This window comes from Pararge aegeria, chromosome 10 (assembly GCF_905163445.1).
Source record: "Pararge aegeria chromosome 10, ilParAegt1.1, whole genome shotgun sequence".
Lineage (NCBI taxonomy): Eukaryota > Metazoa > Arthropoda > Insecta > Lepidoptera > Nymphalidae > Pararge > Pararge aegeria.
Genome location: NC_053189.1, coordinates 13,199,748 through 13,219,062, shown reverse-complemented (window position 1 = coordinate 13,219,062; position 19,315 = coordinate 13,199,748). Strand labels below are relative to the sequence as shown.

General features: G+C 34.2%; 1 protein-coding gene across 1 annotated transcript in view; it reads right to left on the bottom strand.

Moving 5' to 3' along the window:
- Window positions 1–3,596: 3,596 nt before the first annotated feature.
- LOC120627113 (homeotic protein Sex combs reduced-like) overlaps window positions 3,597–19,315 on the bottom strand; it is a 48,464-nt gene continuing 32,745 nt past the window's right edge. The window contains exon 3 of the mRNA XM_039894969.1: window positions 3,597–3,928. Within this exon, the coding sequence (XP_039750903.1) occupies window positions 3,624–3,928 (305 nt within the window). The 3' untranslated portion in view covers window positions 3,597–3,623. The remainder of the gene's footprint in view (window positions 3,929–19,315) is intronic.

The following is a 19,315-nucleotide window of genomic DNA, read 5'->3' as shown; positions in this document are numbered from 1 at the left end:
AGCTCGTTGGTGTAATTACAGACCCATGAAGCCTAACAGTGCTGACAGTGGTTTATGAAGGCGGCACTTTGTACGACGTGACCATCAAACTGGAAGCCACCAGAAGAGTCTGAACCGTCACGTAGTTGAAATACCATAAACACGTACGAAGCGCTTTGCTCCCTCCTTTCTAATAAGGACCGCAAAGGTCTGGAATGCCATCCCAGCTTCTGTCTTCCCTGATAGCTAGATATATATGGGTACCTTCAAATCAAGAGTGAATAAGCATCGTCTGTTTAAGATGCATACGCATAGGCCAGTGGGTAGGACTTCAATTTCAGTTTGGTGGGGCTGACCTCGAATCCGCACCTCTTTCTTTTCAAAGTTATGTGCGTTTTAAGCAATTAAAGTATCACTTGCTTCAACGGTGTAGGAAAACATCGTGAGGAAACCTGCATGCCTTAGAGTTCTCCATAATGTTCTCAAAGGTGGAGTCCAGTAATCCACAGGGCCAGAGTGTACTACGGCTTTAGCCCCTTATCTTTGTGGGAGGGCCGTGACCTGTAGTGGACGTGTAATGGGTTTTTATAATGATTATTTTTTATTCCACTACAAGTTAGCCCTTGTCTGCAATCTAACCTGGTGGAAGATCATGCAGTCTAAGATGGTAGCGGGTTAACCTGTCCAACATCGCACCGGAACACTGAATCGCTAAGCGACACGTCTTTATCGGGAACCACCAGACCAGAAATGCAGAAATTATAAATTTCCAATTTTCCCCCGCCGGGAATCGAACTCCTACTTAAATTCCAAGCGCTCACCGTTGCGCCAGGGTGGTCGTCAAATGATGAGCTTTTGTGATTATTATCACATATACACCGGGATCCAATGCTTAACGTGTTCCATGGTGCATGGAGGTGGACAGCGCAACCTCGTATAAATATTTATAAATTATTTCCAAAATCGTACGTAAAACTAGATAGTTATTCATCTATAGGTTACACCGGATACAGCCGCAGAAAAGTATAAAGCAAAATATTCCGACAGAATGATTTATATGTTCAGGCTCCAATACGCGCCCGCGACCTACAAACTAAAGCAACCTTCACATTTTTCGACTCTTTGTTGGCACGTGGTACCCCGGCGCCCCCTCGCAGGTTGTCATTGGTACTATCATTTATCATCACTCAATACGAATGGAGGCGTCGAGCTGGCGGTTGCAGCAAATGTTTGAAATGAACACTGTTAACAATTTTCCTCTGCGAGATATTTTTTAGTATTTATTAATAGTTTTCTGTTTTAGCTCCTAAATAATAAAAAACATTTAGCTTAAAATTCAAATTGTTCAAAAAAATACTTAAAAAGTCTGAAAAGGTTACGTGTGTAGTTTATGTGCATCCAAATCGTCTCCGTCTCATCTCTATTTTTTTTATGATCGGATTGATGGAACATACATTGTAGGTAAAGGAAGTACCTACGTATTGGATTATGGAAAATATATTTTGCATTGATAGATATTCAATCTAATACTCTCGTGATAATCAAACTTCACACTAAACAATATCGGCTCATGAATTTTCCTATTTTAAACTTGCTTGAAAAAAAAAACATGTCTTTATTCATAATTTATTTTATCATTTTCACCAATTTTCTCAAATTTAATAATACACTTTATTCATACAATACAATAATTTAAATGATCATGTAGCATACTTCACTAGAGCTCTCATTTAACTGGAATGAACGATAAAGATATTTATATTTATTATTTAGAAAGAAATAACACAAGTAAATAAACAATATTATACAAAATAGGAAATAATAGAGACAGTTTGAATAATAGGCCACGTCCTATTGCACAACATAATTTACAAAAGAGAAAACGTTATTTAAGCAATAACATGAGCATCCTATTAATTAAGATTTGAATATTATTTAATAACTCTATGTGACCAAACCTACTATTTACAAACAATAAATAAAACCAGTAAGATAAAAAGTTGAAATTAATTAGAAAATGATACAACCACACAACCAGTTTTTAAATATGAAACTCAAAAAGATATTTCACTTAAGAATAAAATTTAACAAAATATCACAGCTGACCACGACATTTTACGAAGTTATAACAAAACAAATTTTAAATGAAACTGCAGAACTAACGGAAGGATAATAAGAGTGAAATAGAGGTAACATTAGAATACTTTAAAGAAGAAATTAAAAAAATCTTTACACACTAATTATATTTTAAGTACATTTTACAAATACGACATTAAAGATTTTAAAGTACGCATTAGTCATATGAATTAATAAGTTGGTATCGTTGGTGGACATTTAAAACTATTTATAGATATTCTAAACGATAATGCTATTAACCATGATTTTATAATCATATTCATATTATTTGTTATTTACAGCTAAGAACAGGAACATAAAACAGTTCGTCGAAAAAGTTTAAACTATAGTGAATATATTAAACTTTTTCAGATACTTACTATTGACAATTTAGTTAATATTTACACGTTAAGAAGAAATTACTACGTATTCACAGATTTCTAAATTAACTGAGCTTATATTCTGTAATCAAGTTCACAGCATGCTTACAAGCCCTTGCTAATCTATAACATTATTATATTCTTTACTAATTAAGTGATTTCAGTAAAAATGATTCGTATTCCCGATAATCATATTTTGTTTTGAATTCGCCAAAAATTTACCTTATCCCTGTACATTTCCGAATTTGTTACTTTGCGTGACGGCTACTCTATACAAAATTACCATTTACTATGACATTAAGTTTGTATGTTGTTTGATATTTTTAATATTTGAAATCTAACAAACACTCCTATCCTATTTTCTAACTAGCCATCACAATTTACACTATTATTCGTAATTTGTTTATATAATACAATTTAAAGATTATATTGCAGATCAAATTTATAGCTTATGACTAGGCAAAAATCTTTCTACATCAACAATTTGACACATTTATGTTGATTTTTAAAGGTGCACTTCCGCGAGCGAGAGAATCGTGAGATATTGCGACATAAGTATGATTCGTCCTAACGCATGTTATTATAATCATCGTCATATCAACCCATAGCTGGGCCACTACAGGGCACGGGCCTCCTCCCACAATGAGAAGGGGTTAAGGCCGTAAACCACCTCGCTAGTCCAGTGCGGATTGGCCGCGTGTTTATTGTCCGTATTAGGTAAAATTGAATTTGATGGTACGGCGACTCTATCGACACCGTATACTCGCTAGTGGAAGTGCCTTAGTTATTTGTATAATAACATAGCTGCAACTTAAGAGTTTAAAAAAGATAAAGATTATTTACATATTGTAGACTTAAAATAAGGAAATAAGAATGATGCACTGTTTGCTGTTATTCTTCTTCTTCTTCTGTTTCATTTTAGCATTTCGACACAAACACACTTTGTTTTTCAAACGTCACTGAATGTCACAACGAAACCTTTCAACAAATCAGTGTAAAGAAATTTTTCGAACAGCGAATAACTGATCTAGTCTAGTTGCTGTAACATCACATACGCCGCAATGATGTTACATGCAACTCCGTCTTAACAACGGCCGACTAATAAAGTTAGTAAATCAGTTATCCACTATTCGAAAAATTCCACTGATCCTATGCTGACAAGTGAGCAAATTGACTCGGGTGAAGGTCAAATTGGTAAGGATGGCCATAAGGATTCATATGATACGGAACGATATTCATCGATGCCATTTTATGCTCTTTCTTCCACTTCATGCGCCGATTCTGGAACCAGATTTTGATTTGGCGCTCGGTGAGGCAGAGCGCGTGCGCGATCTCGATCCGTCTCCTCCGCGTCAGGTACCGGTTGAAGTGGAACTCTTTCTCGAGTTCTAGCGTCTGGTACCGGGTGTATGACGTCCTCTGGCGTTTTGTCTCTCCATTCGCGTTCACTGTACCTGAAATGGTAAGAGGAGACGATTAATAACGTTGCATATAATGTGACAATTTTAGTACGTTCACGACAGACGTTAATTATGCACTATACTAGTTATAAGAGAGGCACGTTAATATTTAGAACTGAATGCCCGTTTGAGCGCCAATGAATAGTTGGCTCGATCGTCTTCGTGCCTTGCCACGCTTGCTCGATTGTGATGTACAGCTTGCGGCAATGCGCACGATTCAAGACGAGATTTCTGTTAAGAATTTATAAAGCGCACTTCAATTTATTATCTTAAACGTCTCCGAAATGATTTATTGGATAGTACTTTGTCTAAATGTTGATTGATTTGTAACAAAGTTATGAATTATTTGAGGGTAATGTAATTAAGAAGGATAAATATAATTATCTTAATTTACTTATTTTTGATAAAATTAGTAAATTGTAATATTTATAAAATACGTTGTGGGCAGGTAAAAATTTAGTAGGTAGTTGAAAGATTGTCTTGAGCGTGGTGTGAACATTCAGACGACTGGCGACTGGCGAGCAGAGAGTCATGGGTTGCATGCCTCGCGCGCACCTGTCACGGCACGTCGCCGGTGCAGCCCACCACTTGGTCGGCTTGGACGCTCGCCAGTCCACATGTGATCGATATGCGACCTGTCCGACTCTGTCTTCCAAATTAAACTGTGTCATTTGTTACATTTCTTTAAGCAGCCTCGACCACTAATGAATCGCTTTCGAAATAACCGACTATTATCGTTTGTTTATCAACTTTATTGACAACTTCGGTCTCCTCGGAATGATGAATCATAAGTGCAGCTTATAAACTAAAGCAACTGAAATTATTAATACAAACAGAACGATCAACACATAAAAGAAATGCGACGGTAATAAATACAGCACAAGCGTTCGATATTCTCCCTTATTCCGTCCGACATGTCAAACCCGCGTCGATAAAGATGTTTAAAAACTATAAATATTGATGTCCTCCGAAGTACTACAAGTGATGTTGCAGCAAAAACCCTATGAGATTGAAATGTTAGTGACAGGCCGATGCACAAACAACTGCCTGGCAGCATTATTTTAACATAATCCTTGTACAGAGACGAAACGAATGGACACAATACGAGGGCATATTATGAATTTCAATGTGAATTCACATATATGGTGATTTTGATAAAATGCTTAAATCAAAATTCTGATTTGAAGTAGCTGCCCATGATTAGGAAGTGCAGATGACTGTAGCATAAAAAAAACCATCAGAACAGGTATAGGCGATATGTCACGGTGACAAAATAGGTGCCTGTTACATTATTTTGCAATATATCAAGATTCGTGGTGTTGTCACTAGATATTCATGATCCGAAAGCTTCGCTTCCACTGGACGGGATATCGAGGTAGCTGCTATTTTTAATCTTAAGGTTTTAATAAGATAATAGTGTTGAGTGTTAATTTATTATCATCGCATTTCGTGACGTGGGTAGCAATTAATGTCTCGTAAATAGATCATTACAAAATAGTGATAAAACATTGGGTCAAGTAAACGTTTATATGAAATAACTGTAGCTTATGGAGACTACACACCTTTGATTATTCAGAGATATTTGCAACTAAGTTTTCAAATGATTAATTAGTATCTCAATACCTCTTTCACTTGCTATAATTAAACCCAATAAGAGTTTTAAGTACCTAAAGATTTTTATCACTTTAAAAAAAAGAAATTCTCTTTTATCTAAAGTAGGTAATTCTAGGTCACAGACCATTTGATATTCCGTCTGAGTCTAGACATATTGCATGGTCGAATTTTAAACGAATGACTTCTAGTAATACCTATGGATGAGTCTAAAATTTGAAATTTAAAACTGCCTGTGTCTGGGGACGATTTCGATGATAAGTACTTAGATTTTTTTAGAATATTTCCTAATTTAAACTGTGGATAGATATTTGCAAACAAATATATTCCTTTTGAAATCTCCATAGAGAATGTTAAAACCCAAAACGCGCGTAAATTGTTTTATGTCCTCCTAAAAAATAGGAGTTCTTCTTTTTTACGCCCCAGGGTTTGGGCTAGGAATTGATAAGTTAGTCAGTTGGACTGTTATTTTATTGGTATCATCATGATATTCACCAGCCATCAGCAGCCCACTATGGGACACGGATTCCCAGAATGAGAAGGGGTTAGGCAGTAGTCGACAACGACACGCAGCAACGCCTTTAAGGATTTTCAATATTCCTATAAAATCAAACTTGCTTTAACGATGGAAGAAAACACCCTCCATCGTTAAAGCAAGTTCTATTTAATTGCATTGAAAGCACATACGAGTAACTTGGAAAGTTAGAGGTATGTGCCGGGGTTTGAACTCGCCTCCCCGAAACTGAAGTCAAAGCCCTGACCACTACAAGCCCTTCCGCTTATATAGATATAGCTTCTTCCAATTTTTATGCATATATGACCGCTTGAATCTAGAGCATTTTATTAGATAGTACGAGTAAGTAAGTATTATTTATCATTTTATTAGTAAGTACTCAAACCTCTAGCATAAACAACATATTTTAAACATAGTAATATTTTCGACGTAAAAATAAGGAATATAAGAAAAATAATCTACGGACGTATTTATAAACGGTATTCGTGATTTTCATTTATTTGGGCCGCTTGTTTAATGTATAATTTAATCGCTTATTCCACTCAAACTGGATCTATAAGAAAAATGATCACAGGCTATACGAAATATTTTTCTTACATCTTTCCATCAACGTGGATACTTAATAACGGCCTAGATATGCCAACATAAAAATGTTTAGCTATAAAACATCAAAGAGGGTATGACTAATGACATCAAGATGAAAACAGAATACATGTAATAAAAGTGTCATGTGTATTTTAATGTGGTCAATTCTATGTGATGATTGGACTGATAAGCAAAGGAGGCTAGAGTGAGTGTCGGGAAGAAGCGGCACCGGTAAAAACTGGTCTAGCAATCCGATGACCAACTTGCTTGCCCATTGTGTACACGCTTCTCTCTATTATTAGGGGCACAACACTATGCTACCCCCTCCTGTTTGGGGTAACCATTCCCGTCCAAAAAGCAAAGAGTGGCGAAATGTCATGTTTGTGCGCACGTACGCATGCTAATGATACTTTATACTGATTTTTTTTTATTTGAAATTTTCAAACAGGCAAACCCAATAATCATTACAAAACACCTTCGTTAACAAAAATTTATTATTTAAATTGATAAATATCGCTTTATTGTAATAGTTCTAATATTTTTCCGTTTTTTTTAATGGTTCATTTCTCAAACATCAACACATGCATAAATAAGAGTGACTAAGATTTTCCTGACATAAATGGTAAAACAACTTGGTATATTATAATATATCATCTTAAAAAAATACCTTAATAAGGTGTACGTATTATCTAATGAACAAAAATAGATGTATTGTACGCGCACACCTCGTTCTTTTGTTAAAATATGTTGTAAGAAGTTACATCGCTATCCTTTTAATCTGTGCTTAAAATCATCTGAACAGTTTGTTTATAAAAAGCTTTACGTTAAGTAGCTCATTAATGATTGTAAACTACATAGCGGGTATGCTCGTCTCGTAGTTAATGATGGTGAAGCCGCAAAGCACATCTAGTCATCTCATAAACACAGACTGAAAAATATATCCATGTACCCACATAACTAATTACTAAAATAGCGCTTTAATTTACCTCACATCAAGAACACGTTAGTTCTCACTAACTTCGGAAACGCAGGGCCATCTTTACTTCAAAAATTCAAACTGAAGCCCTGTTCGATACTGGATGGAATACTTAGTATAATCTTAAATATTCCGATCGTATGTACACCTGAAATCTAGGCGCTGGGTACGTACGTCATAAAAAAACTGGTTGCTAGGAGCAAATGAATACCATCTGCCCATTACAAGTAGTCGGTGCATCGTCAAACAGGTCATCCTATAGATAATATTCAATATAAACAGCCACATAAATCATGAATAGCGGATGAGTTTTTATTAGAGTTCCCTAGGTGGTCAAAGACTAAGTTGGAAATATGTACATACATTTTAGCCTTAAATTAGCTTATAATATACCTAGGTATGAATGAATGAATACACTTTTATTGTACACCACAGAGAAAATTTACAGAGATACAAATACAACAGCACAATAAGGTAGAACGTACAATTTGGCGGCCTTATCGCTAAATAGCGATCTCTTCCAGGCAACCAACGGCGTACTAGAAAATGCTATACGAAATTAGTAGGTGGTACAGTAAACATTAGTGAAATATTACGATTTTAAACTAAATTAACATAAAATAAACATAGAACATAATACATATAACATAGTACCTAGGTAATCAATCTTATACAAAATTTTCAGAAATATTATTTAATTTAATGGTGCTATTCATTTCCTATTCTTCGATAGGATCACTCAACTAACTTTATTATCTGATCTTAACATTTTTGATTCTATTGATTATTTACTAACTTAGTTTGCTAGGTTTTTGTTTGTCTATCTGTCAGATTTAAAGCAATCATTTTATTCATAGTCTACAAAAGTTAAAATTGCATTTAACTTGGTAAACTTATTTAACTTTAAATTAATATTATAATAATATATATTTATTCAAATTTGTATGTGATATTATTGAAGAGCGTAGCTGCGTGCCAAAGTTATACTAGTAACTTACTAGGATGGTACAAATTTTGGATAGAAGTAAATTTGCTATACTCCGCGAAAAGACTACTCCTTCCTCCTTTTCGCGGAGTATATCAAATTAAGCTTAATTTTCATAATTTAGTACCAATTTCTAAATAATATTATCTTCAACTGTGATTTTCTGTTTTTTTTTTTACCTTGCATACTGAAATATGTGCACAATTGTAAACTTAAATTACCACCACCATGTAGTGTTTATTTTTCTACAGAACACTACCTTACACCTCGATGCGTACTTGACCAGTTATTTAAATTTAGATCTAGACTATATTCTGAATTCTGAGCTGGAGTTTGGTTCCTAGTTTCAAATATTTAGACTTTATTTGGAGCCTAGATCATTTTGTAGATATTTTTTGAAGTATTTTTTATACATAGAAATCTACCTTTCGTAATATAATAATAACTTATTGTAATATAACTTATTGTCTTGAGGGAGGCTTAGGACATGGCTTGTTCAAACCCTACCGACGGAGATGTGATGTATGGATTTTTGAATAGTTAGGTATGTGTTTTTCAACATGAAATAAATACTTTACTTTCATCATCATTAACGACCTATTACCGAACCACTACAGGACACACATCTCTCAGATTGAGAAGGCTTATGACCGAAGTCCACCACACTGGTGAACTACGGATTAGTAGAATTCTCACATCTTTAAGAACATTATAAAAAACTCTCAATCATGCAGGTTTCTCACGATGTTTCCTTTACCGTTAAAGCAAGTGATATTTTAATTGCTTAAATTAAAAACGCGCATAACTACGAAAGTTAGAGCGTGCTAGTCCGCAATGGAGTCCGAAATAGTCTAGTGGCCCTGAAGGGAAGCCGAAGCTCTAACCACTGGGTTATTACCCCGTTTTACGAAACGAAAACTATATGTTGATTAACATATTTTTCACTTCTGGTAAACTCAGTTTATTATATGGATGGGAATCCAATGCAATTCATATGATATTTAGTCTTCCATACGAGAATTTAAAAGGCGGCATCTTAGCGCTAAGAAGGTAGGTGGGTACATTTATTAATCATAGTCCTCACTAATTCCTTAAAGGTCATGCCGTCAAGCTACTAATCCCTCCTGTGAATAATCGCAAAGATATAATCCATTGGCTGAACTCATAGTGGAATTTACTGAATTTAAAATAAAGTTTAATTTCAAATGGTGCTGTTTTATCGCGGTTTGACCACTACTAATTATTTTTACTTGTCGCCTACCTATCAGGAGTCTACTTAAAACGCTACCCACATCGTGCTTCAAGTATTATTCGTCCAATCTTTTTCTTTTATTTGTTGGTTGGAATATGCGATTGGACACTGTTTTATCGGCGTTCTAATATACGGGTTCCTAAATAGAAGTTTATACTTATAAAGTCCCAATTCAAATACTTTATACGTCGTATCTCCTTCTGTTTATCAGCATACGCCTATTAACGCCTCACTGCTACGAACAAGCGCTCTCATAGGAGAGAGGTTATTAGAGCATAGACCCACCAAGCTGTTCCACCGCGAGATCATGGGCTTTAATTTTTGAAATTTTTAACGGTCCGTTTTTATTGGGAAATATGTCTTTTTTGTAGTAAACTACCTATCATGGTTCTGTAAACGATATTGGCTTGGTAACTACTAGACTAACGAGTTAACTTAAATAATAAATAAATGAATGAAATAAATTTTTAATTAAAAACATGAGGCCCCCAAATATTGTAATCATCCCGTAGAACGTTTCGTTTTTCGGAACTACGTCATACATTATTTCAATTTTCATACTTAAATAAAGTTCATCGCATCGTATATTTTAAATAGATTCGTAGGGTTTTAAAATTATATATGTTCGGTGTGGGTTATGAATATTTTTAACCAATCAACGTCGACAGCTTAACTTTTGGAGGTATTTCCACTCTCCATAGCTTTCTTTGTACTGCGCGATTCTAGCGTAAACTAGCGACTCACTGGGTATAGTCTGGCCACTTAGTAAGAGGTCTTCCAACTTTTTATTTACGATGAATATGTGATGGATCCAAAATCTTCTGCTTTGTGTTTATTTAGTTCGGCAAAATTTGGTAAAAGCGCAGGCACCTATAAGGTGTTATTTTCATCACTTTAAATTGCCTCTTCTGATTATAGAGGTTCTGTCTCATTTTTTCCGAAAAATATCAGCTAGATACATCAATAAAGCCCGCGTTCTTGGCAGCGTAATATTATAAATGTCAATGTAAGTTTGTTTGTTACGCTTTCATGCAAAAACTACTTAACCGATCAACATGAAACTTTGTACACATATTCTTGGAAGTGAGTGAAAGACAAGTAATATAGGATACTTTTTTATTCAGACATTAAGCTTCCTTTGGGAGAGGGGATGAAAGTGTTTATCGATTTTACACCATAACTCCGACAAATTATAACCGATTTAAATAATTATTTTGTACTATATATGTGTTATATAATATGTGTTTAATTTTGCCCAAACTGTGGTTTGAGATAGAGGACAGAACTCCTCAGCGGACAGCAGCAAACCCCTTTAAGGCTTAGCGATACTGAATACTTTATTTATTTTTACAACTACATTTAAATTTAATGCCATACCAAAAAAAAAATCCAACGCAGACGAAGTCGCGGGCAACAGCTAGTTAAGTATATAATTTTTTTTAGGTAACAACTGATAAAATTTACGACCAGGTAATACCTACAGGCTACATAAAAGGGTTCCCGATATCTGATTGGGGCTCGGTACAAAACACGGCATTAAGAGCGAATTTTTCATTTCGTGAGCTAATCACGACGTAGAAATATTATGGACACTAATATCTTGTAAACATTTACATAGCGCGCAATAAATTAGTGCGCGGGAGACGGCGCCGGTGATAAATTCCTATTGGTGCTTTTCGATAGTCTATTTCCAAGCCATAGCGAGTGGCGACTATATCTCGCATATAATATTTATGATCGACAAAAATATAACTATGTGCTCATTGTAGTTCTATATAATTCTATAGATTTCAGTAAAAGAGGAGACTCCAAATTAGATCCTTAGGAATGTTCTTACTATTACTCTTACTGTTATACAAATAATTATGATTAGACGTATAATCTCGAAATTAAGTATTTTAATAAACGGTACCATTCTCAATAATATTCTCAAAGGCGTGTGAAGTCCACCATTCCGCACTGGGCCAACGTCGTGGACTAAATCTATAATCATTGTGCCCTGTAGTGGGTTGGCAATTATAAGATATGATTATATTATAAGATATAATATAAATGTTACACACACAATATATTGTATACTATACAGTGCGTATAATGTATGAGGCGGTATTAATTATAAAATAATACGTAGATATGAATCTTGGATAACCCGTGGTGTGTTCGTTTTTTGGAAGGACTAATATTATTATTACTTATAACTTATAAGGTAGGTATGTATGTAGCAGCATACATGGACACATCGATTTTTGTGAAAAACTTCATAATCGTAAAGGACAGGACAGTTTGATAGTTTAAGACCATTATTATTTAAGCAAAAATTATATAATAAAACCTGGATCATAATTTTACGCAATAAAAACCAAGTGCATAAAAAATAAGAAAATATATTCAGAATATTTATGTTTACGACTAATCTGACCTAACTTTAGATTTTATTAACAAACTCAAAATTTTATTTGCTGTAAACATTATTATTTGTTTGAGAAGAAAGGAATGCAGTCGTTCTAGGGTTTATGCAGATTTTATATGTCCAGTTAACTAATAATGATTAGCCAAACTATTACATATCTTCTTATGTATCAAAGGATAGATAGGTATATTATAGCTTTGCTAATCCCAATTTAACTTAATTCAGATGAAGAGTTTTAGAAGATCACCTTACTATGATCAACAGTAGGTACTTTTAAATATACGCGAAATATCACAAAATAGCCATTGCGTGGGATTTGAATTTCTAACTTTTTTCGTTCCTATTTTTGAATAAAAAATAAAAACACAACTGCCTTAGTTTGACTTGAATTCATAATGTTTATAATTTAAATTTTTAAACCAATGCACATATTTGTATATTCGTATGTAATTATTTCCCATTTGATGTTGAAACATGGGTAATTTAACATAACGATTTTAAAATATATATTTTACATCCAATGAAGCTCATGAAATACTGTTGAAGAGGTTTAGTAAAAATACACAAAAGGGTCGTTAAAATAATAATCAATCAAACTAAAACAACCTCAATGCATTTAAAATTCTGTAAACTCTACATTTAAAAGTTTAATTAAAACACCTAAGAGATATTCGAAAGCTTCCTAAATTGATCACGTTCACAATTACCCACCATGAACGTGAAACCGGTAAACCGGTCATAATTTAAAAAATATCGGCGGTAAATGATGTCATAAATTAAATATAATAATATACGCCCAGCCAGCGTGCATGTGCGGAAAGCTAATTGAATATTAATTTTATAATAAATCTAGCTGAACAAGTTTCGTATCGCCTATAATTTATAACTTAACTTTAACAAGTATACAAGGAAGAAGATATGCTAATTGAGTGTAGTTCAGAATTACTATAGGTATTTATAACATCCCTGATAGATAAAATTATGTTGCAGTCTGCTACCCCCTACTAAAAAGTTAAAAAAGGCACCTTTAATGCGTATGTATAATACCTACAAAGAAAATCTCCCCGTGCAACAAACGGATGTCTAGTTGCCCGAATAAAGCTATAAATAAATAAAGTTTAAGTTTTACAAAATTCTAAATTCAAAAATTACTATTAAAATTTTTGCAGGTATTCACGCGGGAGCTAGTAGAGTTGCCTTATTTTAGGTAAGATAGTTGTTACATTGCAGGTTCCCTTCTCAAGATATCTGCACTCATCAAAATTCTTAATTAAAATTTCAGAATTCATTTATTTCAAGTAGGCCCAGTTTATAAGAATTTTAAACGTCAAGTTAGTCTGTTTGTAGTGACTCCACCACCGGTTCGGAAGGCATAGTCCATCGAGAAGAGCCGTAAAAAAACACAACGGGCTATGCTGGTAGGTTATACTTTCGTCTACCTGAAATGATCACTTAACAATGTTGCCAGCTCTAGATTATTCAATACGCCGCTGGAATTTTAAGTTTACCCGGCGATTGTTTAAGTGAAAGACTAAAAGTGCATCGGCTAATGCTGTGCTACACCTCTGGCGGCCATTACAAACACCTTCCGTTCCTTGTAATTTATTACTTTTATCTCGAACACAGTCGCGGTCACTGGGCACAAACAAACGACATCTCCGACAATAAGACAAATCGACCGATTAAAGAACACTACCTGCCTGGTGGGTCCATGCAAATCTTTAAATTTTTCATCTCATTATTATTTCCTTTCAAAGAAAGTGAGAGTATAATAGGCACTTTTCAATGGCTATTAGTAGATCGATTACTTTGACAATGCAAGAAAGGTCTTTTTCAAATGGAATTCGCCAAACTCTTTGCAAATGCGTTGACCTTGTAGGCATGAGGCGTCATGGTTTTGCAACATTTGCTAATTCTCTTTAATGTGATTTATAGCCGACACAGAAAACATTCTGTAGCTTCGAACAATACGGTGTTGTTTTAAAATACCACTTGTGGTGAATTTGTAACAGGGTTGAAACGTAAAAGTATTTCTGCAAATCTAAACGTCTGACATATTACCATTCTAAATAGATTTAGGACTTGAGCAAAAAACTTGAACATTATTTAAATATATAATATACTGATTCGTACTATACAAATAATACAATTTTATTTTTTTATTATATGTAGAAATTTATTTAATATTTCCTTTATTTTCCTTTCCTTTATTTATTTTTCCTTTATATTTTTTATTTATTTCTTTACTTTAGTTTTTTTCAACAGCTTTTTTTGATCAAACGATTATAAATTCGGGTAGCTTAAAGACCTCGAAGTAACAAATATAAAACCACACGTACGCCACAATAGGCCGAGAATAGAACATGATATCATAATAAACCATGAAACTAGACTGAACTTTGGAGACATGTTACTAGATTAATTGGAACTTGTCAAATTTATTTAGTTTAATGTTTGCGTAAGATAATATGAAAGTAGTTTAAAGGATAAAATACGTTATTTACTATCTTGGATACATGTGTCCGTAAAGTTATAAATCCTAACATATTAAGCTTTGAATTAATGTTTATTACGTACTGAATTATTTGTTGTAAATAAATACCATTTCTATGTTTAAAATATTTTAGAAGATTAGAAAAAACAGCCTTTAACATTGTTACTCGATAGCACCTATCAAAAAGTTTTTAGCTGCACTCAAGTATCTTACAGTCCAATTAAAAAAGTTTGCTTGTACTTGCATAATTTCCCGTGTCCCTAAAGTTCAAGTAAAAAAATTATATCTAGGTTAATATATCGTACGATTAATTTACTTCCTAAGATTTTGTATGAACAAAGTATGCACCTTGTTCGAAGGTATAGACACGTAAAAAACGTACGATTCAAAGGACAGTCTTACGGTTGAGTTGGTACATACCTATCTTATGATCTTGATCAGACAAAGTAAACTGGTTACATGTTAGCAAACGGGTTAGTACGGAATTAACAGTAAGAATGAACAAAATTCAAATAATACAGCCTTCCAAACCTTTTTGAAGGATTTCTTAACGACGTCCTTGGCATAGAGAGACTGCGGTCTTATAAGTAGGAGATCTAAGGGTCGATTCCAGGGGCAATTTGGGGAAAATATAATTTCTGGTCTGCATCTACTCTGATGTATAAGTTTCCTCCGTGGTTAGTGACCACTCTTTTGACCACAGCGATTTAGCTCCGGTACTACCTCGCATGGAAAGCGATTAGGAGTATTGGCTTAATTTATACCCGCACATCCCCTAGCAGATCAGCCAGTTACTATTTAAGATAGTAAACTAACTATCGGGAATTAAAAAAAAAAAAAAAACGAAAAGCCGGGCTTGTCAATTTAGAATAAATAATAGTTTATCTCTGGCTTTAGCACTTGTGTACCCATAAATTCAAATAGAATAATTATGTCGATATGTCGGCAGCTGGAGAAAGAAAGAAACTGCTCGCGTTTATCAATTTCATGGATTAATTTACCGCTAGATAAAGGCCACTGGTATCGCGGCTGCGGTTTCGTCGAAAGAAATCTCCATACAAAACATTAGTCGTCAGTGTTGAGCGATTTATACGACGCGCTCCGGCTTACGGTGTACAGCAACGCTTATTGTATATTATTGTAGTGACACCGACTAATTTGTTGGCCGACTGATGAGGCAACTGCGGGGAAAGAGATGGTTTATGTTCGGAGATCACGTATATTAACTAGCAGAAAGGAGGAAGCCAAGTTTATATTAACACCTACATAACAACATTCTTTAATTTCGTATATATTTTTTGTGTATTAATAACTAGGTATATAAATTATTACACGTCCATGATAAAATACTAAACAGCCTAAGGAACATGGGTAAGACAAAATATAATATGAATTACATCACAGTCAGTTTATCATATAAAAAGTAGAAGTATCCTATCTCTAGAATACAAGCTATACCTATAATATAATATGAGCCAAATTCAATAACTTCGGTTTTGTGGTTGAATTTTAAACGCACCAAGTTAGTAAGTACCTACGTATTTGATAATATTATAATCACAGTAAACTAATACTCTACTCTGTCCTGTTAAGAATATCTAATTGTTTTTATTTTCAGCTCGAGAACGGGTTAGGTTAGGTGAGTTACTAATGATTTTTTAACAAATTGGTGGTATTATGCTTGCCGTTTGTTGACTGTTATTATATTACCTAAGTAACACGTGATATAATTCTTAAAAACCCGCCAACCTGTAACGGATAAGGTGACCCAATGCTTTATTTCATCATCTCCAATGCATTCATGTGCCAATTAATATCGACGATTACATAAGAATGTTAGTTACACGGTAAATGACTTACAAGAATAGATCTGTCTCTACAATAGATAGAGACTATTCTATGTTAAACAATAACGCAAGATTTAAATTGAATCACAAAATCGATTAATTAAGCATTCACAGTGTATAATGTCGGCTCTAAAAGGACTATCATCTCAGCCTAGTGCATTAATATTTAATCTGCGCCGCTTCAGAGCGCAAAGAGGCGGTCGCGAGTGATGGAGAGCGCCCGCGCCTGTCTTCATAATAATTTTGTATAGACAGAAAGCATATCAATGAATTCAAAGGTTACTTTGAATTCTTAGTCTTATCAACTACGGATATGATTAAATATCATACTACTATCATAAATACGAAAGTTTGGATGGATGTTGAAGTTGCAAAACGGCTAAACGGGTCAGGATGAAATTTGGTACACAGATAATATATTTTGGAATAGCACATAAGCTACTTATACTCGTAATACCGGGATTTACACTGAAAAAAAGCGGATGAAATCATGGTTAACAGCCCTTGATATAGTAAATATAAACGAAATGAGTTAAACCCTAGATTATTGTATTTGATTCAAATAAAATACTAGTAACATCTATTCCTGTAGCTAATAGATACACTGATCATAAAGTTAAAATTCCCAATAGTTCGAAATCTTTAACGCAGCGTTTTTACATACAAAATCAAATTCAAAATTTATTTATTTCAAAAAGGCCTAGGTATTTTATAAGCACTTTTAAAACGTCAAGTATGTCTGTTTTTAGAGACTGCCATATATGTTAAAATCATACAGTTGGTTTAATGGAATCTACGTGCTATTTACGCGCTATGGGACTATTAACGATGAAGGTTATATGTCTCTACAAAAGTTATAAACGATTCTATGCTTCGCTGTATTGCTATATTAAAATTGAATCACAAAATCGATTAATTAAGCGTTGTGTTATGGCTCTTAAAGGACTATCATCTCAGCCTAGTGCATTAATATTTAATCTGCACCGCTTCAGAGCGCATAGAGGCGGTCGCGAATGAAGGAGCGCAACCGATAGTGTCTTCATATTTTTGTATCGATGTATTTAAGAGTAGCTGCTAGCAAGTAACATTTCATCAAGTATAGGAACGATTAACTAGAAGCAAGTCCTGGAAGTGAGTATTCAAATATTATTTCAATCAATGTTGAGTATTTTTTATTTTATTTAATCTTATACTCTAACTATGCAATATATTCCCTACTGCAAAGTGAACTAACTACTTTTATGGGGATGGCGGGTATGCTATCCTACATTATCTTTATATAATATTTTTCATCGATTAACTGTTACAATGTCCATTTTATAACCTGCATGTATTTGGATTATTTGGAGTTATTACCATACTATTATAGAGATCTTGGTCTTCTGATCTTTTAGAACATAGTATTAATACTGGGATTATTTAGTAACACTGTGTAGCGGTGATGGCCCAATCGGTGAGACTTCAACTTCCCTTTCGGGGGGCCGAACTCAAATCCAAATTACCTAGATTTTGTAAGTTATGTGTGTTTTAAGCAATCAAAATATCACTTGCTTTAACGGTGAAAGAAAACATGTGAGGAAACCAGCATGCCCGATGGTTCTGAACAATATCCTTAAAGGTGTGTGAAGTCTACCAATCCGCGCTGGGCCAGCGTGGTTGTCGGCCTTAACTCCTTCTCATTATGGGAAGAGATCCATGCCCTGTACTCGGCCTATTTAACTAAAGGAATAATTGACTTTGCATCTGAGTTAGAGTTAGATCGTTACGATTCAAATATTTCCCTTATCACGAGAGATCTAAGATGTAAGCGCACCACCGGCGTTATATCTATGAGTGGATCAGTGGGTTTATTTAATCCGAAGCGTTTGAAAGCGCACGCAGACATCGCGAGTGACGCGACGCACCCGCGTTTCATTTTCAGACGTAGACAGAACATGTACCGTTACAATAAAAACGACTGGATACATTTCTGAGAATACATTGAATTCAGCTTCATGAAATACATTTTAATATAGACGGCGAATATGTCGCAGGGAAATGTTGAAATTCGGAATTTCGTCTAAGAGAAATACTTATATCACTCAGACCCGAATAAGGATCGTATAACCAGGGATGCCTTAAATACCTGTAAAAGGTTTATATTTATTTCAATACCCCTTAGTTAGAAAATAAATTTATATCACAAGAAACTTAATACTGAACTTTAAGGCATCGCAATAATGATACAAAAGTTTCTTGTGTGGTAACAAAAAAAATTACCTCGAAAGCTTAGGCTTTCGAGGTAATTTTTTTCGTAACAAGTAATGGATACTTATATAAAGTTAGTTTGCGGATAATCTATTTTTTTATTTTGCAATAGGTTCACATTAGTGATATACATTTCACTGAATATCCTATCCCACCAGGATTATACCGTATCCTTTATTGCTCAGTTCCTCTTCGACATAGATTTACCTTTTATGGCTATTGCTACGTCATAATTCTTTTTCTTATTACTATTTAAGTAATTAATTGATACCCTGAGCATAAAGTTAAAATTCAAAATTGATTTCTTTCAAAAATGCCTAGGTACTCGTACTTTATATAAGCACTTTTGAAACGTCAAGTATGTCTGCTTGTAGTGACTACCATACATGCTAACATTATACAGTTGGTACAACTACTAATATTTTACATTTATTTTATAGATTAAATATTGATTAAAATT